Below are 22,821 nucleotides of genomic sequence, written 5' to 3'. Positions count from 1 at the left end.
GGGAGAATGAGAAACAGGTCACAGACTGGGGAAAAAATACCTGCAAAAGAAATATATATATATATCATATATATATTATATATATAAATATAAATATATAAAGGACAGTTACCCAAAATATACAAAGAACTCTTAAAACTCAGCAATAAAAAAATTAACAACCCAATTTAAAAATGTGCATAACTTCTGAAGAGATACTTCACCAAAAGTGATACACGGATGGAAAAGCAGCATGCATCATTAGTACTGATGCTCAACATCAGTCATTAGAGTACTGCAAATCAAAACAATGAGATACCACTACATACCTATCAGAACAGCTAAAATCCAAAACGCTATAAACATCAAGTGCTTGTGAGGATGCTGAGCAACACGAACACCCTCACCCACGGTTGGTGGGAAAGCAAAACGGTAAAGCCACTTTGAAATTCAGACAGTTTAGAGATTTCCCACAAAATTAAATATACTCTTACCATACCATCCAGCAATTATGCTCCTTGGTATTTACTCAAATCGGCTGAAAACTTATATGCATACAAAAATGAAGCACAGATGTCTACAGCAACTATATTCATAAATGACAAATGTGAAGGCTATGAAGATGTCCTTCAGTAGGTGAATGAACTAACTGCAGTACATCCAGTCAATGGAATAAAATTCATTGCTAAAAAGGAATGAGCTATCAAGTCATCAAAAGATGTGAAGGAAACTTAAATGCATACTGCAAGCTGAAAAGGTTACATAGTGTATGATTCCAATTACAGGACATTCTGGAAAAGGCAATATTAAGGAGACAGTAAAAACACTAGTAGTTGCCAGGAATTAGGGAAAAGGGAGGGCTAACTATGTGGAACACAGGAGATGTTTAAGGCTGGGGAACTGTTCTGTATGACACTATAATGATGGATACATGTCAACATCCACATTTGTCCACACCCATTAAATGTATAATATCAAGAGTGAACCCTAAACTATGAGCTTTGGTTGATAATAGATGTGTCAATGTTGGGTTTATCAATTTTTAAAAAACTATCACGCATGGTGAGATGTTGATGGTGGGTGTAAAGGGAGTAAGGGAGAGCTTGGGATATACAGGAACTCTGTACTTTTTACTCAATTTTGCTGTGAACCTAAAATTGCTACATAAAATAGTCTATTAATTAAAAAATTAAAAATCATTAGAAATAAAAGAAACTGACATTCAACCAACATATACTTACTGCATGCCCATGTGTTCTAAGTTCTAAACAGAATAGCAGCAAAGAAATAGAGAAACAAGAAAATGAACAAAGCCAAATGACTTCAGATGAAAAGTGCTATACAGACAGACACAAAAGGGCAAGAAGTTAGAGACCAAGTGGGGTAGGTGGAGGCTATTTTATATGACTGATCAGATCCCTAATCATCAAGAGAAAAGCAGAAATCAGGGAATCAGAAAACAGAAAACGAACAGGATAAATCTGAAAGCTGGTTATTAAAAACTAAATAGGTGAACACTTGGCAAATCATGAAAAATTAACAAAATCACTAGTAAAAGATGGAAATAAACACCACAGACTTTAAGGTAAAATATTACATATATTCATACAATAACAAATTTAAAAATCAAAATATATATGTAATCCGGAAAAATACAAATGATCAAAACTGACTCAAAAAAGTAAGGATTCCTCAAGATTTTACAGAACTACAGAAGTTACCACATGGCCTGTATACTCCTATTAAACTAAATTTCTGAGTTTTTTTTTCTATTCTTTCGATAACTTCTGTACACTTGACTAATATGAGTAGGATTCTGGTTCCTCATAATACGTGCCTTTGGCTATTAGCAAATTTATTAATATATATCCTTATTAGTAGTTAAAAGAAGAAAAACCTTAGCATCACCTAAAGAAGTATTACAAAAACATTTAATAAAATTCAGAAGCCATTCCTATTTTTTGTAAAGTCAGAACAGAATCTCTCCCTAAAGAATCTCTCTCTGGTACTCCTGGGTGGCTCAGTGGGTTCAAGCCTCTGCCTTTGGCTCAGCTCATGATCTCAGGGTCCTGGGATCAAGCCCTGCATCGGGCTCTCTGCTCAGTGAGGAGCCTGCTTCCCTTCCCCTCTCTCTCTCTCTGCCTGCCTCTCTGCCTACTTGTGATCTCTGTCAAATAAATAAATAAATAAATAATCTTAAAAAAAAAAAAAAAAACTCTCTCTCTAAAACCAACAACTGCCATCATTCTTAATTGTAAAAATATCAGAGATACTCTAAGACAATATCACCTCTCTTATTGAACCATGTCTTAGAAATTCTGGCTAATGGAATAAAGCCCTAAAACAGAAATCAATATTGTGACTATTGGAAAGGAAGGAAAGGTTACTATAATATTTTCAGACAAGACAATGAACCTAGAAAACAAAAGTAAATAAAATTTTATTGAAGACCAGTAAAATAATAAAAATATCAGACACAAATATCTAGTTACATCTGTGTACTTATCAGAAGTAAATCAAATTAACTAAAACAAAATAACAATTTAAACGAGAAAGGCAAATTAAACTGCATTTTTTATTTTCCTAATAAGCAAATTTTATTAATTTCATTAAAAATGATGCCTGCTTCATTGAGGATAGCAATCAATACACACTGCTTGTGATGACACACAGCAAACTTCTCTGAAGGATAACTTAAGACTGTTACATGCTTATACCTTTTCATTCAGCAACTCCACTTCTAGGAAAATATTCTAAAATAATCAGGGATGACTAGAAAACCATTTATTATAACATTTTTATATAAAATATTGAAAATAAGTTACACATTCAGCAATAGGAAAAGAGCAAATAAGGCACAGCTGTACAATGGAATGTCAGGCAAACATTAAAAGATGATTTTAAGAGAATCTTTAAGAACAAAGGGACACTTTCAAGATTTAGCACGGTAACAAATTATACAGAACAGGATTCTAATTTTATAAAAGCAAACTATGTACACACACATATATATAAAGAAGAAAAAGTACTGGCAGGAAGCATACCAGAATATCAACAGTAGTTATCCATACATAATGGAATATGGGGTTTAAGAAAAAAAAAAAAAAGGCAACTTTATTCTTTTCAAGTATTTAGTCAGGAAGGTGAAAAAAGTTCAGGAAGAATTTACAATAGAGACACCTTATCAAACATCTAGCTCGATTTCCACTATTTTTTGTGCCAATGTACCTTCTCCTTTTTTAATACTTTGCTCTTTAGAGCACCTGAAATTTTGTTTAAATGCTTTACCCACCTCTTGCTGTTCATGTTTATTATACAATAATTCTGTTTCACTTTTAAGCCTATAAATCACAAAATAAACTAAAAAACAAAAAACAGTAATTAAAAATTTAAAAGTTGAGAATGTATCTTAAAATTCACCTTGCAGGGCGCCTGGGTGGCTCAGAGGGTTAAAGCCTCTGCCTTCGGCTCAGGTCATGATCCCAGGGTCCTGGGATCGAGCCCTGCATCGGGCTCTCTGCTCGGCAGGGAGCCTGCTTCCCCCTCTCTCTCTGCCTGCTTCTCTGCTTAGTTGTGATCTCTGTCTGTGAAATAAATAAATAAAATCTTAAAAAAAAAAAATTCACCTTGCTCTCCCACTCTCCGCCCTGCGTGGAGCCCAATGTGAGGCTTGAACTCAGGACCCGAATATCAAGACCTGAGCTAAGACCAAGAGTTGGATGCTTAACCAATTGAGCCATGCAGGTGTCCTAAAATATACCTTTTCTGATGAAATAAATGCAAGGCAAAAATAAAACTTTGTAGCTTTCCAGAACCTATCAAGCATTTACCTGAAAAAAATATTACCAATGTAACAGCTTGATCAGAAAGATGTGAGGAAGAACTCAGTAATGTGAGTTAAAAGTGCTCTGCATGCATATGTGTGTGTATCACTTTTAACCAACATTAAAGAGTTCTTCCTTACATCTCCCTGTTTGATTAGTTTCAACTGGCAAAAATTGAGAAATAACTCTCATTTCCAGATAAATAATTCATGCTTTCCGCACACCGCAAATAAGGATTGTGGATTAAAACATGTTAAGAAAATATATAAGAAGAATATTTATATCATAGTAGAGATCAAGAAAGACTCCCAAAGAGCTACACTCAACGGTGGAAATTTGAAGGATGAGGATGAAATCAGTAGATGACAAGAAACAGGGGTCAAGGGGCACCTGGGTGTCTCTGTCAGTTAAGTGTCTGCCTTCGGCTCAAGTCATGATCCCAGGGTCCTGGGATAGAGCCTCACGCTGGGCTCCCTGCTCAGTGCGGAGCCTGCTTCTCCTGCTCCCTCTGTCTCTCCCCCTGCTTATGCTCTGTCTCTGTCACTAAGTAAATGAAATCTTAAAAAAAAAAAAAAAAAAGGAAAAAGGAAGGTTTAAAGGGGGCATTTTTTGTTTGTTTTCAGATGTGAGCTTACAATGAAACCAATACAATATTATTCCCTGAATTTCTATAATCGATTTATTTTCACAGCAACCTACAACTCCTGAAACTTTTTCTATACCCGTATTTCATTTCAGTAGCCAAGCTATTTTATATTGTTAAAACTCTTACTTGCCCCCACACATATTTCAGAAGGATTTTTTTTTTAAGATTTTATTTATTTATTTGACAGAGAAATAGCACAAGTAGACCGTGGAAGGCAGAGGTGCTTAACCGACCGAGCCACCCAGGAGCCCCCATATTTCAGAAGGATTAAGATTAAAATACAAGGGGCGCCTGGGTGGCTCAGTGGGTTGGGGCCTCTGCCTTCGGCTCTGGTCATGATCCCAGCGTCCTGGGATCGATCCCCGCATCCGGCTCTTTGCTCAGTGGGGAGCCTGCTTCCTCCTCTCTCTCTGCCTGCCTCTCTGCCTACTTGTGATCTGTCAAATAAATAAATAAATAAAATATAAGGAAAAAAAAGATTAAAATACAATTGTTGGGGTACCTGGGTGGCTCAGAGGGTTAAAGCCTCTGCCTTAGGCTCAGGTCATGATCCCAGGGCCCTGGAATCGAGCCCCGCATCGGGCTCTCTGCTCAGCAGAGAGCCTGCTCTGTTCCTCTCTTTCTCTCTCCGCCTGCCTCTCTGCCTACCTGTGATCTTTGTCAAATAAATAAATAAATAATCTTAAAAAAAATAAATAAAATACAAATGTTTTATTTATTTAAGTAACCTCTACACTCAATATGTTTAAATTTTTGAAGTTTTATTTATTTAAAGCTTTTAAATTTTTATTTATTTATTTAAACTTTTATTTATTTAAGTAACCTCTACACTCAATATGGGGCTCGAACTCACAACCCTGAGATCAAGAGTCACATGCTCCTCTGACTAAGCCAGCTACGTGTCCCAATACAACCATTATTAAGAAGAATGTTTTTTTGATAAAGGTGAAATGCGAAAGATATTCCTAAGAGAAGGTGAAGGATTACTACCTATGATATATGAAGAGCTTCTACAATTTGATGAGGAAGTACAGACTGATGTAGACTTTAGACAGTAATTTGGCATCTATCAAAACTTAAAATGCTCACTGAAGAAACTTTTTTATGGAAATACTGGTACACATATGCCTATGCACAAAGATACACAGAAGCCCAGTAAGGCTCCAGTTCTACTTGCTCAAAATTGAGAGAATAAAGACTGTCCCTGACTTACCATGGTTTGACCTACAGTTTTTCATCCTTACAAAGACATGAAAGTGAAGTTTCCACACTCAGTAGGAACTGTATTTTGAATTTTGCTCTTTTCCCGGGGTTGGAAATATGCAGTACCATACTGTCTTGTGACACAGGGCAGTGGCAGCGAGCCACAGTTCCCAGTCAGCTACGTGATCAAGAGGATAAACAACTCATACACTTAAAACCATTCTATTTTTCCCTTTCAGTACACTACTCAATTAAGTACATGAGACAGTCAACACTTGAAAAAAAAATAAGTATTATTTTATTTAGAGAGTTCTGCCCACCAGCAGTCTAACCTAAGTGTTCTGAGCACGTTTAAGGCAGGCTATGCAAAATGATGATGTTTTGCCTTATGCCATTTTCAACTTACAGTGTTTTTATTGGGACAAAATCCCCTTGTAAGCTGATGAAGATCTGTACAGTAGTCCCCTTTTACCATGGTTTCTCTTTCTGCAATTTCAGTTACCAGCAGTCAACCACTGCCTTGGATCCCATGGCTGAGGTATCATCCGAAGGTCAATGGTAACCTATCCTTACATCACACTGCCTCTGCCATTCACCTCATTTCATCTCATCATGTAGGCATTTTATTATCTCACATCATCACAAGAAACATGAGTACAGTCTAATGAGAGATTCTGAGATAGATCACATTCACGTAACTTTAATTATAGCATATTGTTATAACTGTTCTATTTTATTACCAGTCACTGTTATTAATCTCTTACTGAGTCTAATTTATAAACTAAACTTTATCACAGAAATGTATATAAGGAAAAAAGACAGCATATATAGGCTTCACTCTATCCGTAGCTTCAGGCAGCCACTGGAGGTCTTGGAAATATCCTCTGTGGATAAGGTGGGATTACTGCAACATGAAGAACCATGAATAGGGCACCTGGGTGGCTCACTTGGTTAAGTGACTGCCTTCAGCTCATCCCAGGGTCCTGCGATCCAGTCCCACATCCCGCTCCCTGCTCTGCGGGGAGTCTGCTTCTCCCTCTCCCTCTGCCTGCCACCCCTCCGCTTGTGTGCATGTGCACGGGTGCGCTCGCTCGCGCGCTCTCTCTCTCTCTCGGCTCTGTCAAATAAATAAAATCTTAAAAAAAAATGAATAATTAGGGGCGCCTGGGTGGCTCAGTGGGTTGGGCCGCTGCCTTCGGCTCAGGTCATGATCTCAGGGTCCTGGGATCGAGCCCCGCATCGGGCTCTCTGCTCAGCAGGGAGCCTGCTTCCTCCTCTCTCTCTGCCTGCCTCTCTGCCTGCTTGTGATCTCTCTCTGTCAAATAAATAAATAAAATCTTAAAAAAAAAAAAAGAATAATTAAAGGACAATGGACTGTATCATGACCGTTAAAAAGATGAAGTACAACTGTATATACTGAGATGGAAAAGAATATGTAATAACCAGACCTTGTATTTTTAAAAATTGGTTAAAACCACATAGTGCTTATTTCTGCATAAAGAAAACAAAATTGTTAACAGTGGGTACCTCTAAGGGAATGGGACTAGAAAGTGAGGAAAGAGCAATTTTTACTTTTTTATTCTAAATAACTGGGTTGCCTTGAACCTTTTATAATAAGCACGTGCTACTTTTGGAATTTGAAAATAAGGGGGAAAACGCTAGTCCATTATGATGCTTATTTCTGGGGGCTGAGGATAAAGTGATTTTTGTCCTGTCTCTTAATAATCTCCTCTACTCTTCAAATTTTCTATGAGAAATACACATACTTTTTAAAATTTGAAAAACCTGTATTTTGTATCAGTGGCAAAGCTTTTTTTCCCCAATAATTTTTAATTTAACTGTTATGGTCTCAGAAAATTGGTCCTGACATCCCAACCTCTTCCAGAAAGCATACTTCTTTTTTTGAAGATTTTGTTTATTTATTTATTTGAGAAAGAGAGAGAGAGCATGCACAAGGAGGGGGAGATGGAGAGACAGACTCCCCAGTGAGCAAGGAGCCCCATAGGGGACTCATTCCAGGATGATGACATGAGTCAAAGGCAGACGCTTAACTGACTGAGCTACCCAAGCACCCCTCCAGAAAGCATTCTTAAATCTAAGTTTGGGAGCATAATATTTGCTACAGTAACAATTAAATGTAAAACCTATTTAATTTTTATTTATTTATTTATTTTTAAGACTCTATTTATTTGACAGAGACAGTGACAGAGCGAACACAAGCAGGGGGACTAGAAGAGGGAGAAGCAAGCTCCCTGAAAAGCAGGGAGCCCAATGCGGGGCCTGACCCCATGATCCTGAGAATGAGCCACCTAGGCGCCCCAAACCTATTTTAGAATGGAATAATAACTAACCTTTATTAAGAACTTAAGCACTGCATTTGCAAGGTACTTTACCTGCATTATTTCATTCGCTTTAAATAGCCCGATGAAAGTTGTATTATATTATTATTACTATCAATCCCCATTTTACAGAAGAAGACAACCAAGTCCTGGAAAGAGTACATGTCTTACCTAGGGTCAGGTAGAAGAACCATGATTCAAATCCAGGTCTCCAGCATCTAACCATTCAAGACACATGGAAGGGTAAGTACTAATGTACCTCAGAGATAATAAATAGGCTAGAACTCTGAAATCCCACATGAATGTTCAGAATGGCTATCCTTAAATAGGTTAATGACCCTAAAATGAAGAAGTAGTGAAAATTCTGATTACAGAAGAAAATAATCAGTATTTCTTCAAGGCAAGGGGGGCTATTTTTCCTTCTCTTTCTGGTTCTACCAAGGTACAAGAAGGATACAAGGGACAACTCTGATTTTTAAGTAACTTACCTGCCCTCTGACTAGTCTGGAATTAGCCCTCTATGTAACTTGATGGGCTTCTAAAAACAAACTGATCAGAATCCTGAAGCCTTAGCCTTGAACAAGACCTAGTTTCAAGTTTTAATCAAAAGGAGAAATTTCGGGGCGCCTAGGTGGCTCAGTGGGTTAAAGCCTCTGCCTTTGGCTCAGGTCATGATCCCAGGTCCTGGGATCAAGCCCCGCATCGTGCTCTCTGCTCAGCAGGGAGCCTGCTTCCCCCCTCTCTCTCTGCCTGCCTCTCTGCCTACTTGTGATCTCTCTGTCAAATAAATAAATAGAATCTTAAAAAAAAAAAAAAAAAGGAGAAATTTCAGGGGCACCTGGGTGGCTCAGTGGGTTAAACCTCTGCCTTCCGCTCAGGTCATGATCTCAGGGTCCTGGGATTGAGCCCCACATGGGGCTCTCTGCTCAGCAGGGAGCCTGCTTCCCCCCACCCCCACCTCTCTGCCTACTTGTGATCTCTGTCAAATGAATAAATAAAATCTTAAAAAAAAAAAGAGAAATTTCAGAAAGTCAAAAGAAACATTATATTTGATTAATAGAATAATCGATATGACAGAAAAAATACAGGAATGACTTTAAAGTACCTACTTATTTATCTTTATCTATTCGAACAAGTTCTCTTTTTTAAAAAGTATAATTGAAAGTTTATCCTTAGCTATCTGAGCAAGTTTTATGTTTTTTCTTTAAAAAACTATAGTTAAAAAGAAATATACACCACTGTAAACCATGCCTACTTGGAAACCTGCCTATCATAAAGATCAGAGAACCATGGGAACCCCTATTCATTTGTTTAGCAGATACACTCCAAATACAAACTTATTTGGGGTTTGGACGCTTAGTATTAAACGTCACAAAGTCCAGAATTCTCTTTTTGAATATGGTAAACCAGGAATCAAACCCCTAAGTGAAGAGGAATATCCAGTCACTCTTCCTTCGTAAAAGTATCTGCTTATAGAAGAACTAACAGGCTGATATCAACAGACCAAATTTCACACACCAACATTTCTGTACATTAGGCCCCTTTGGACAATAAGGCCTCTCAAATTGACAACTGACACTATCAAATGATGATAGTATTAAAGCTCCGTACAAAGTCACTTAGGTAAAAGTAGAGTATTTAGTGAAAGTAAAATTCACTGAATTTTGATCAACCACTTTCACCAAACCCTGAAACTGGGCTTAACAACCTACATATAGTACAAGTCAAAAACATTTTAAGGTTCATTTTTCACAATGTAAATCAGTTTTCTTGGGTAATTAATAGATTTTAAAGCTAAGGATTAAGGAATTGCCTTAATCAATACCCTATATTAACAGAACATGAACAAAGCTTTCCATTCATATGTATCTGTATGTGTTTATATACATGTATGTTTCCACATATCCATAAAAGATACTTAGAAGTTAGTGTGAGTGTGTTTTACAAATGCCATAGAGCTTCTGGCAAAGTTGACAAGTTCTAACCTGCTTTAAAAATTACTATTCACTGTCTTCACCCCAATCTAATTTTATTTTATGTTATTCTTTTGGACAATCCTACAAAAACCAAAACCCCACAAGCAAATTCTTGTAAATTTCAATATCCTGCCTACTTATAAGAGCGGAAGAGTCAAACAGAGAAGGGGAAAAAACGTGACGTGCACAACCTTGATCCAAAACACAGCTCGTCGTTGTCTAATTTTAGGCCTAACCATTTTGATTGTCTTTTACAGAGGTTAAAAAGAAAACAAACAACTACAGATAACTTGTAAAGTAAAACTGAAACAATTATATCAATGGGAGTTGGCATGATTTATCAAGGAGGAAACAAATCACGCTCACGACTTCCAGTTAAAATGAAGCTACAAGGAGGATACGGCCCCGCACCAACCAACAACAGAAATTACTTTTCACACTTTAGTTCTGGGATGACTTTATCTTTAAAGAATCAGTCAAAAGGCTGAGTCCACCGAAGGCTGTAGTAACGTCCTATGTGCGTTGGGTTAAAGGCAAACACGGTGAAAAGCCAACCTTCGCCTAAATTACCTAAAGAAGCAACTATTCACCCCCTGGCTGAAGACCAAACAAGAATCACGAGAAGATCCGAAAGTTCGGTTATTAGGCGAGGCCCTCAAACCCTCGGAACACTATACGTTCCCACTAACGCGGAATATGGAAGAGACCGCACACTGCAGTTTAGAACAGAGTATAAGGGACGAGAGACAATATGCCTAACTGATGAAACTAGGACGACCGGAGAGGTAGCAAGGAGGGGCTGGGACTCAGTACGACAGGAAAAATCGAGGACTAAAAGCCGAGACATGAGGTCGACCACTAAACTGAGAACAGGAGGACGCTGAAATGCGAGGGAAGGGAGACCCAGAGTGGGCAGAGCCTGTGGCGCGACACGGCCCTGGGCAGGGCTGGGTCCAGGAAGAGTTAGACTTCTCCAACCTAGCGAGCTTCCCATTTCGGGCTAAAGCCGAAGAAAACAGCCCTAGGGAGCAGACAATGAGCCACCGCCCCAGGAGTCGCGGCTCCAGGCACGCAGGTGGCGGCTACCCCGGCGCTGCCCCTGGCAGGTAGGCTGCCGCGGGCCGCTCGCGCCGGCCAGGCCGCGGTGGAGGAAGGAGGAAGAGAGCGACGGCCCGCGTCCCGGCCTGTCTGCACACTTACCCCAGGCGAGGAAAGGTCCCCGCCCCAGCTAGGCGCCTCGGTCCGAGCTCCCGGCGGGCTCCGGAGCCGCCCCGGGCAAGCGCGCGGCGCGGGGCAGGCGGGGACGGAAGGGGAAGCGGGGCGGGAAGACAAGCCGCGCTGGAGCGCAGCCGCTGCTACCGCTAGGCCGAGCGGCAGCCGAGCCCCGCGGGCGCCGGCAGGGGAGGGCAGGGAGCCTTCGGCAATGGCGACGGCCCGGGCCGGAGGGGAAGCGGAACAACCGCCGCCGCTGCGCGTGGCCACAACCCTGGGGGAGGGCGACGGCGGGGAGCGGGCAGGGGCGGGGCCAGAACACCGCCCCTCTCTGGCCCAAGCCCGGAGCTCCACGGGGCGGAGATCCGCACCACCTCCGGATGGGCGGGCTCGCGCGGGGGCTGCTGGGAGTCGTAGTTTGGACACGTGCACCCAGCTCTTCTCGCTTTCTTTCACGCTCTTTTTTTTTTCCTTCTTGGCGGTGGGAGGGGCGGGGAGAGTGTTCTTTAAATTGAGAAAGACAGCCAGTCCCTCCTTTAATTGAGTATTGTCTCCATTCGGGTCCGTGCCAGTCAAAGATGCTGACCAACATTGCTGTTAAAGAAATCTGCTTCCGTACATTTGTTTGTGATAACGACTACATTGTTATCCATTTTGCATTTTACTTACAAACTGTTTTTTGCTGCTAAATGAAGTCCCACCTCCTTGACATTAAAGCCTTCATGTTTTATCCAGGGAGGAGTTCATCAGCGTATTCACTAATTCTACAAACATTTAAACATCTAAAATGTATCATTTAGGCATCAGGGATAACGGGTGGACATGAATCACTTTGCCTTTGTGGAGCTTACAGATATGCGAACAAGTAATTAAACTCATGATATCTGGTATGAGAAGAAAACTGGGGAGATTATTTTGGATTGGGTGGCCAGAGAAAGCATCTTTAGGGAGACAACATTTAAGCTGAGAACAGAAGAGAGACATGAGAAGCTCCTAGGAGAAAGCGTTACAGGCAAAAGGATCAAGAAAAAGGCTTGCTATGATCAGTAGAGAAGACCGGTGTAGCTTGAGCTTAGTGCAAGAGTAGTGTACTGTGAAAAAACATTAGAGTAGATAAGATTCAGGTCAAGAAGAATCTTGAATGCCATACTAAGGAGTTTGGATTTATTTCAAAAAGCTATCAAAGAGTTTCAAACAGGGAAGTGAAGTTATCTGGCTTATACTTTAAGATCACTAGATTGCTATATGGAAAATGTAGTATACAGATGCAAGAATAGAAGGGAAATGAACTAGAAAGGCAGTAATCGTGACTAATACTAAGGACATGGTAGAGATGGAGAAGGTATCTAGATTGTGCTTATGTATAGATGTAGAATAAAAACCCAGCTGAAGTTGAGGGAAAGGAAACAAAGAGCAGTATAGCACAGTATTATTAGATAACCTGAAAAATAGTCCCATTATTAAACACAGTGAAATGCTGGATAAAAAAGAGCATCCTTTCAAAGGCATAACTAAGCTTTCAAGGAAGAAAGAGGAATACCTCTGATAGTCCTCCAAACTCCACACAACCCAAAGGGGGAGCAAGAAACCTGAGTGGTAAACAGCAGGATGGTGAAGCTATGGTTGTAGTGAGGGTATGTTAACTATCTCAGAAATCTCTGTGGTTTTACTGGCTACACATAAGACCAAAGACAAGGCCTTGGGCATATACAAGGAGTTGAGAGAGTGATCCTGCATAAGGCTGGGAAACTCACAGGGTTATGTGCTCCAAGAATAGACTAGGGATTAAAAAAAAATTTTTTTTTTAATCCCCTGTACCAGCCCAGGGAGACAAGCAGAAATTAGTATGTTTTAGTCTAGAGTGTCATGGAGGGGGAAACAATCTCCCTTTAGAATTCATAACCACAAGCTTTCCCTCACATGGGTTTGAAAGTTCAAATTTATAGTACCTATACTGTCTAAGAAACAGCAAGTCAAGAAAGTGGTCCCAGCCTGGTAGTGCTTGGAGGCCCAGAAGAAACAAATACAAATCCTCACTGCACAGGTTCACTCTTAATCCAGGATTGAAAGGATTTCCAAAGATAAAGAGGATTTTGAAAGCTAAATATGAGCACCCAAAATATAATTATTTTTTTTTAAGATTTTTTATTTATTTATTTGACAGAGAGAGATCACAAGTAGACGGAGAGGCAGGCAGAGAGAGAGAGAGAGAGAGAGAGAGAGAGGGAAGCAGGCTCCCCGCCGAGCAGAGCCCGATGCGGGACTTGATCCCAGGACCCTGAGATCATGACCTGAGCCGAAGGCAGCAGCTTAACCCACTGAGCCACCCAGGCGCCCCCCAAAATATAATTATAATATATGTGAGGAAACAAGCCACCATGAATGAATCAACAGAAACCACAAACAAAATATGAAGCTTGTGAACTTTAGATAGTGGAACTATTGGTTACAGAATATAAAATAATTTTAAGGGTACCTGGGTGGCTCAGTCGTTAAGCATCTGCCTTCAGCTAAGGTCATGATCCCAGGGTCCTGGGATCAAGTGCCGCATCCGGTTCCCTGCTCAGCAGGGAGCCTGCTTCTCCCTCTCCCACTCCCCCTGCTGGTGTCCCCTCTCTCCCTGTCTCTCTCCCTCTGTCAAATAAATAAATAATCTTTAAAAATAAAATAAAATAAAATAAATTTAAATGATTAAACAAAATAATACAGGAGTAAGAAACAAGATATTGCTTTTTTAAAAATATGACCACGCAGCTTTGAGAAGTAACAAGTAGATCTTCTACAAATAAAGAATTTAATAATTGCAACCAAAGCCAATATTTGGGTTAAACAGTAGATTACACATTGAAGAGAGAATTAGTAAACTGGATGACAGATCTAAAGAAATTAGTAAGGGCAGCCCAGAGACAAAGGAAATATGAAAGAAAGATCGAGAGACATTAGGGATATATTGTGAGGGTCTACCATACACCTAGCAAGAACTCTGAGAGAAGAGAGAATACAAAAAGGACAGTATATGATGAGATAATGGCTAAGAATTTTCCAGAACTGAGTAAAGACAAGAATCTTCAGATTCTGGAAGCAAAATGAAGCCCAACCAGGATAAGTAAAAGGGATCTTTTCAAACACGACAACGTCAAACTGCAGAAAACCATAGAAAAAGTAACGGGAAAGGAAAGACATATCCTACAAAGAAACAACTATTAAATTTCTGAACATTTCTGAACTGAGACAATGGGTGCCAGTTGATAGTGGAAAATATTTTCAAAGTACCAAGATAAAATAAACACACTTAAACAAATGTAGACTGAGCTAAATTATCAGTCATATGAAGGTGAAAGAAAGATACCATCAGGGGCGCCTGGGTGGCTCAGTCATTAAGCGTCTGGCTTCGGCTCAGGTCATGATCTCAGGGTCCTGGGATCAAGCCCCACATCAGGCTACCTATTTGGCGGGAAGCCTGCTTCTCTTTCTCCCACTCACCCTGCTTGTATTCCCTCTCTTCTGCTCTCTCTGTCAAATAAATAAATCAAATCTTAAAAAAAAAAAAAAAAGGAATCAGACAAAAGCAGGGACTGTTGCCGGTATTGTAATAGTGTTGTATGGTGACAATGGTACCTACACTTTTGGGAAGCAGAGCAAAACCATAGACTTGTGGAATCACTATGCTGTACACCTGAAACTAATGTAACATTGTGTGTCAGTTATACTTCAATTTAAAAAAAGACAAAGACCTACTAAAGGAACTCATTAAAAAGATATACTTCAGGAGGAGACTGATTCCAGAAGTAAGGTCTGAGATGTAAGAAATCAGATAGCTAGCTAAATCTACCCATCTTATCACTGGTTAGGACAATCCATAAATCCATAAACCCATATTTAATCCATATTATCTCATTCTCTCACAGCCTACCAAACCCTACATTCAACTACCTGCCAGTAGTATATTTTCTAAGTTTGGAGGACAATGTGGAAAGGTGTTAGTCATCTCACCCTAATTTATCTCCATATCTTGAGTACCAATTATCAAAATATAAATGAGTACCTAAAATAAATAGAATTATCTTCCTCGAATCGTTCTTAAACTCATTATATTCTGAAATCAATAGAGCTGCGTTAGATCTTTCCAGTTTCCAAGACATATATGTACCATCTTCCATGAGACCTAGCTAAATAATCTAAATTCCTGGTCGAGTGGCTTAGATTACACACACACACACACACACACACACACACACACACACACACACACACATCTCTGCCCCATCACCACCCTTAGCTGAGGTAACTCATGTCTCTTTTTATCTAAACAAACATAACCTAATACTTTAAGAAAAATAAACCATAAAAGTTCAACAAATACTGGAACAAAATGACCAAGAGGACAGTACCCATTTTCTTCACTTTAAACAAAAAAGGCCATATACAGAATTACAAAACTGATTTATAAAATACAGTGCTTGGTGCGCCTGGGTGGCTCAGTCCATTAAACAGCTACCTTTGGCTCAGGTCATGATCCCAGGGTCCTTGGTTGGAACCTGCTTCCCCCTCTCCCTCTATCACTCCCCCAACTTCTCATGCTCTCTCTCACTGTCAAATAAATAAAACCTTAAAAAAATAAAAATTAAAAAAATTAAAAATACAGCGCTTAGGGTGCCTGGCTGGCTCAGTTGGTAGAGCATGCGACTCTTGATCTCAGGGTCATGAGTTCAAGCCCCATGTTGGGCACAGAACTTGTTAAAAAAATAAAGTGCTTATTCAAAGTATCCAAAGAAGATAATAAAGAGTTCAAAACCAGAAATGTTCTATAAAAAGTAATGTCAAAAAAAGTGATGTCATCTGCAACCATTTATTAGGCAAAAAGAGTCATATCAAAGTACTCTTCATTCACTTTCACATTTTTATTACACCCCTGAATACCTGTGTAAATGAATAAATGGCTGAATCATATCCCAGGCCACCATCTCAAATATTAACTTGAAAACTCATTTAAATACTGATGAAACTTGGTTCTGATATACAAAAGAATATATATATATATATATATATATATATATATTCTGCCCCCCACATATACTTTCTTTTTTTTCCCCACATACACTCTTAAGAGGTAACAGGTTCCCATCCAGTCATACTTCAATATGCTGTCTGTTCATGTTACTGAATTTTAACTGACATATAATTTCATTTCAGTGTCCCCATACTAATCCCACTGTGAAAGAAATGCTTGTAAAAAACAGGAATTCTTTCTTGTAAGAAGATACTAAATAAGTATAAAATTAGACTGGGTTTGAAATATTAGTGGTCTCTAATATTTCTTGTTTCATGGAACTCGGTTGCTTTTTCAATATTTACATTTTTTTTTTAAAGATTTTATTTATTTATTTGACAGACAGAGATCACAAGCAGGCAGAGAGAGAGAAGAAAGCAGGCTCCCTGCTGAGCAGAGAGCCCGATGTGGGGCTCGATCCCAGGACCCTGAGATCATGACCAGAGCCGAAGGCAGAGGCTTAACCTACTAAGCCGCCCAGGCGACCCTCAATATTTACATTCTTAAGCACACCTTCAAAAAGAACTATTATGACTCATCAAGTCATACATGTCAAATTATAAAAGATTTATTCCCATAAAAACACCAGAATGTTTTAGGAAGCTAAGTGGTGCTAGCATATATAAATATATGTCATTCCATTATTCTATGAAACAAACATTGCAAACAAACTCTGATTTACTGGGTTCTGTTTTGGAACATGCTTGTCCTCAATGCATTGCCCCAAATAAACAGAAGGACATGCTTGCCTTTTTATTTTTTTCTTCAAAGACTTTATTTTTAAGTAATCTCTACATCCAACGTGGGGCTCAAACTCAAAACCCTGAGATCAAGAGTTACATGCTCCACTGACCAAGCCAGCCAGGTGCCCCATACATTTTTTATTTTTATTTTTATTATTTTTTAAAAGATTTTTATTTCTTTATTTGACAGAGAGAGATCGCAAGTAGGCAGAGAGGCAGGCAGAGAGAGAGGGGGAAGCAGGATCTCCACTGAGCAGAAAGCCCAATGTGGGGCTCGATCCCAGGACCCTGAGATCATGACCTGGGTGGAAGGCAGAGGCCCAACCCACTGAGCCACCCAGGTGCCCCCACCTTTTTATTTTTTAATTAGCCTATGGCACTTTATTTTCTAACTTTTCCCCAAGAAAAACAGTAAATAAGAACCTTTGTTTAAAAAAAAAGTCACTGAAGATACACAAAAGAGGGGTACCTGGCAGTAGTGGGTAGAGCATGTGACTCTTGATCTCAGGGTCATGAGTTTAAGACCCAAGTTCAGCATGGAGCAAAAGATACAAAAATATTTTTTTTCATAAATGTATAACTTAATAAAACATACTCTAAAATGACTATCTGAATTGTCTTCCTGACAAATTCAGTACTAAACAAAAACTGTGTCTTAGTACTTAGTATTTAATTTCATCTAGCCATTCATATATTCAAAACATTATAAAATACAAAAAGAATGGAAATGCTTTAAGGAATAATCAATCTTGATATTAATAATTTCTTAGCTGTCCTACTTTATTTTCTTTAAACTCTGGATGAGTAACTTAAATATTCTTATAAAATTAATGTTTAAATAAACTGATTCATCCAAAATATTTTATTCTCATTTATAATGATTTTCTCAATTTTTAGCTGAAATTAAAATGCTTCTATTCATAAAATGAGAATAATTTGTCTCTAACACATAAAGTACTCTTTTCGTGACCGAAATGAAAATAAAATCACTTCTCACAAAATAAATATTAATTCAACAAAATTAAGTTTCCTCTCCTATTGGCACTTGCTTAAAGATTATCAGTGGTCTATACAACAGAGCTCTAAATTCTGGAATGGGTTGAAAATGGTCCAAAATTTCCTCTAGTACACAAAATTATAGCCATAAATGAAGACAAAAACAATGACATGATTCTAGAAGAACACTCCTTCTTTTTTTTTTAAACATGTTATTTATTTATTTGAGAGCTAGAGTATAAGCAGGGGAGAACAACAGAGGGAGAGGGAGAAGCAGGCTCCCTGTGGAGCAAGGAGCTGGATCTCAGGACCCTGAGCTCATGAACTGAAGGAAGCCACTTAACCGACTGAGCCACCCAGGCACCCCTAGAAGAACATTTCTGATCTCAAGTAAATAGGTCTTATTTAGGTTTATGGGAAGCATTAAGCTCCACAAAACTTATAGGGAAAAATGGCCATATTTGAAAACAGCCACAAGGATCAGAGTTGAACACAGGATGGTAATGAGCAGAGTCACAGAACATACTAAAGAGGTATGTATAGTTAGTCCCACTGGAACCTGTAGAGTCACGTTCTTATATACCTAGAGAAAGAGAGAGAAAGAGGTTAGAGACATCTAAAATGCAGGCCCTAAGGTGAAACCACTATTTCTTTGACTTTTAATGTAATTTTTTTCTTTTAGTATCTTTCAGCCAATGCTACACTACATGTAACATTATTGTTTGAGTGATTCTTTTGGATTCAACATTTCATTTAATGTAACAGAATCAGATTCATCACAATAATCCTTAAATTCTCATTAATTTTGATTTCTACTTTTTACTGATGCTAGCTATCTCCCATTATCACCTCTGTAATCAGTATAAACATTTACTTCTTTTTGTTACCTTTCTATTAGAATACAGAATTATCTCTCAGTCAAAGCCCTAAAGGAAAAACATTAAAACAACAATAAAGCTAAAGTATCCAATCACTTCTGTTTTGCTGTTTCTCTCCCCAAAATACCTTTAAAAAAGTCTATTATTCACAAATCACACAGTTGAATGTGTCTTTTACTGTTAAAACATCAAAGTCAGGGGTGCCTGGGTGGCTCAGTGGGTTAAGCCGCTGCCTTCGGCTCAGGTCATGATCTCAGGGTCCTGGGATCGAGTCCCGCATCGGGCTCTCTGCTCAGCAGGGAGCCTGCTTCCCTCTCTCTCTCTCTCTCTGCCTGCCTCTCTGTCTACTTGTGATCTCTCTCTGTCAAATAAATAATAAAAAAAAAAACCTTAAAAAAAAAAACATCAAAGTCACTGTCATCCTGACCAACAAAACAGTTCTCCTACAGTTCAACTTGGTTTCTATTTTCTATTTGGTTTTGAAGATAAAGAGGGTAAAAACTCTAGGAAATTTTGTGGTTTAAAATAGTTTTTTAGGGACACCTGTGTGGCTCAGTCGGTTAACTGTCTGTCTTCCACTTAGGTCATGATCCCAGTCAGATGGAGTCCTGCATCAGGATCCCTGTTCAGCAAGGAGCCTGCTTCTCTATCTGCCTGCTGCTCCCCCTGCTTGTACTCATGTGCTCTCTCGCTCTCTCTTCCTCTCTCTCTCCCTCGATCTCTGGTAAATAAATAAGTAAAATCGGGGCACCTGGGTAGCTCAGTGGGTTAAGCCTCTGCCTTTGGGGGCGCCTGGGTGGCTCAGCAGGTTAGGCCTCTGCCTTCGGCTCAGGTCATGATCTCAGGGTCCTGGGATTGAGCCCCGCATCAGGCTGTCTGCTCAGGTGGAAGCCTGCTTCTCCCTCTCTCTCTGCCTGCCTCTCTGCCTATTTGTGATCTCTGTCTGTCAAATAAATAAATAAAATCTTTAAATAAAAAAGAAAGTAAAATCATAAAAAAATAAAATAAAATCGGTTTTTTTTTAAAAAGATTTATTTATTTTACAGACAGAGATCACAAGTAGGCAGAGAGGCGGGAGGGGGGAGCAGGCTCCCCCCTGAGCAGACTGATGTGGGGCTTGATCCCAGGACCCTGAGATCATGACCTGAGCCGAAGGCAGAGGCCTAACCCGCTGAGCCACTCAGGCGCCCCAATAAAATCGGTTTTTAAAAATATTAAAATTTAGGTAACTTGGGAATGCTCTTATTTTTTATTCCTTTTTATAAATATCTGTAGTATAATTTCACATCCAAAACAAATGTTAATAACATAATCTGTAACAAAACCACCTGAAAATTATCTTTTAAAAAACTGGTGTCTTAAACAAACAAGACTTAGTGTAGATCACCACCTCAGTGATGGTCACCTATTTTCCTGATATATATAAACAAGAAATGTTAACACACACATACACACACACAAATCAAAGGGTTCATTAAGACCTTTTATTTCAAGTTACATGGTCTAAAAGAGAACTGAATTCAGAATGTTTTAATAAGGTAATTACTTATTTTGTAGCAATGCACACTACCAGTATTTTAAATTAATAAATTGTAAACACTAATTATACTCTTCATTCACATAAGAAAATCACATGTAATTCTCCAGATGTATTTTAGAGTGTAAAAAAAAAGTTCAGGTTCCATATACTAATGGAAATCTACTCAAAAGCAACTCTATGCTGCAAAACATATTAGCAGAGTCATACGTCTTACAATTGTCAGCTCTAAGAGAGTTCCCCACTACAAAATAGCAGTGCTTTATAATAAGACTTAACGGTAACTAGTTGTTTTCTAGGCTAGCTGGTAGACAGGCTTCAAAGCAACTCCAAGGAAAATACTTCAAATCTATATTAATCTACAACAGCACATACAAACAAATCTGCTTTATGTTTATCTGTCTGTCTGTGGGCTTAACATTTGAATTTATTTTACTTTTATTGCAGACTCATTTGACTCCTTGTAAAAGTAAATTGTAAAAATGATGACAGAGATTGTGCTATTCCACCAAAGGAGGCAGACCTTAAAGATAATTAGGGTCAAATTGAAACACAAACAGATAGTACAACCATCAATTAAAATGCAGCTCATAAAAGAGGAAGGAAAGGTCAGGAAAAGAGGGAAAGAAGAGAGATGGTTGTATAAGACTTGCCACTCTGAACAGAGAGAAGTAGACCATGTTAACTTAAGAAGGTAAATAGAAAACTGTACACTCCTCAGATAAAGCCAATGTCAATGAAATAAGAATACTTACCTAATTTATTAACTGAAAATAAGGTCGGGGTCAAAACTATTAAAATGGCTGGCCACAACCTGGATTTAGATATATAAATTGCAATACAACTGTCTAGAAACTTTATAGTCGAAATATTACTACTTGGAGTCTTTATTTCCCTTTTCTCACTTTTTCTATGTAATATATTAAAGTTAACTAATTGATTTTGTTGTTCAAAAATTAATAAAAAGTTCTAAATAAAATAAAGTACCTATAAAGTAAAACCAAGAATGAAACTGGACCACCTTCTTAAACCATACGTAAAAATAAACTCAAAATGGACTAAAAACCTAAATGTGAGACAAGAAACCATCAAACCCCTGGAAAAAACATAGGCAGTGATTTCTTTGACATCAGCTGTTGAAACATTTTTCTAGATAAAGTAAAACCAGATGGACATAGCACTGTTATTTGTTGCTACTCCACACGTTTAAAAAGCATATTAGCTTACTTGGGCTCCAGACTAATATAAGGCATGGAACTAACCCTAAATCTCCAGTCCCCAAATTAAATGATTCTATGACTCTACGGAAATGAGGAGCCATTGTTGCCATCAGCAAAGAAACAACATTAAAAACAAACAAAGGGCTCCTGGGTGGCTCAGTTGGTTAAGTAGTTGTCTTCGGGCCAGGTCCTGATCCCAGGGTCCTAGGATTGAGCCCCACATTGGGCTCCTTGCTCAGCAGGAGCCTGTTTCTCCCTCTCGCTTTGCCTCCCTCTCCCTGTACTTGTTCTCTCTTTCCCTGTCAAATAAATATATAAAATCTTTTTTTAAAAATTAAAAAAAAATAAAAACAAACAAAAACCAGCTTTTAATGGTAGAATATAAAATGCTAATATCCCTTAAATGTGGCAGAAACATTATGAGTTTTAAATAATGCAGCATGATCAAAAAACACCTCAAAATATTAACTTACTGATTTGTATTTCATATTGTTCCACTGGCATATATCCTTATTTTTCAAAGCACAAGGAGCTGCCACTTGTGACTGAGCCCAGCATTTCAAAATTGGAAACTCTGAGAAAAAGTGGTAGAACATTGTATCAGAAAACATGCATCTGGACTAGACACTAAGCCAGTCTTCCATGTTGAGATATGAGTACTCATACTCTTTGCTACACAATGTACAAGACCTGAATCCATCTATCACATGCCGTTTTATTTTAGCCACCTGTTCTAAGAGGATGCCTAAGAAATTACAAAATTACCAAGCCTGTACAGAAGTTAAGCATGAGTTCTTAACAAATCCCATTACAGTAGGTGCCACTTTTTTTCTTAAGATGTTATTTATTTATTTATTTGAGAGAGAGAATGAGCAGAGGGAGGGAGAAGTAGACTCCCCACTAAGCAGGAAGCCAGCTGTGGAGCTTAATCCCAGGATGTAGACATCATGACCTGAGCCGAAGGCAGACACCCAACCTACTGAGCCACCCAGGTGCCCCCAGTGGGTACAATTTTTTTAAAAAACTTTAACTTAAACTTTTTTTGAAGTATAACATATACTCAGAAAAATTAACAGATCCTAAGCATACAACAGAAAAAAATTTCCATAGACTACACAAACCCATATAAAGAGCATTCAGACTAAAAAAAACAAAACAAAACAAAACACAATACCAGAACTCCAGATGGTCTCTGAAGAGAGGGCACTTTTCCAAACT

The 22,821-nt window shown here is 38.7% G+C and overlaps 2 protein-coding genes and 1 non-coding gene across 3 annotated transcripts in view; 1 reads left to right on the top strand and 2 right to left on the bottom strand.

The window, feature by feature from the left end:
• Positions 1-11,410, bottom strand: part of LOC111154988 (p21 (RAC1) activated kinase 2) — a 90,991-nt gene extending 79,581 nt beyond the window's left edge. The window contains exon 1 of the mRNA XM_022514960.1: positions 11,168-11,410. The gene's annotated coding sequence lies outside the window, so the exon portion shown is untranslated. The remainder of the gene's footprint in view (positions 1-11,167) is intronic.
• Positions 11,411-15,834: 4,424 nt separating this feature from the next.
• TRNAK-CUU lies at positions 15,835-15,907 on the top strand. The gene has a single exon. It is a non-coding gene; the product is annotated as a tRNA-Lys (tRNA).
• Positions 15,908-18,277: 2,370 nt separating this feature from the next.
• LOC111155033 (phosphatidylinositol glycan anchor biosynthesis class X) overlaps positions 18,278-22,821 on the bottom strand; it is a gene marked incomplete at its 5' end in the record, with an annotated part of 37,906 nt that continues 33,362 nt past the window's right edge. The window contains 2 exons of the mRNA XM_022515047.1: positions 18,278-18,551; positions 22,077-22,177. Coding sequence (XP_022370755.1) covers positions 18,408-18,551; positions 22,077-22,177 — 245 coding nt within the window. The remainder of the gene's footprint in view (positions 18,552-22,076; positions 22,178-22,821) is intronic.

This window comes from Enhydra lutris, unplaced genomic scaffold, assembly GCF_002288905.1.
Source record: "Enhydra lutris kenyoni isolate GAN:26980312 unplaced genomic scaffold, ASM228890v2 scaffoldscaffold39, whole genome shotgun sequence".
NCBI classification, from domain to species: Eukaryota; Metazoa; Chordata; class Mammalia; order Carnivora; family Mustelidae; genus Enhydra; species Enhydra lutris.
Note: the sequence above shows the minus strand (reverse complement) of the source record. Positions and strands in the feature narration are given on the sequence as shown.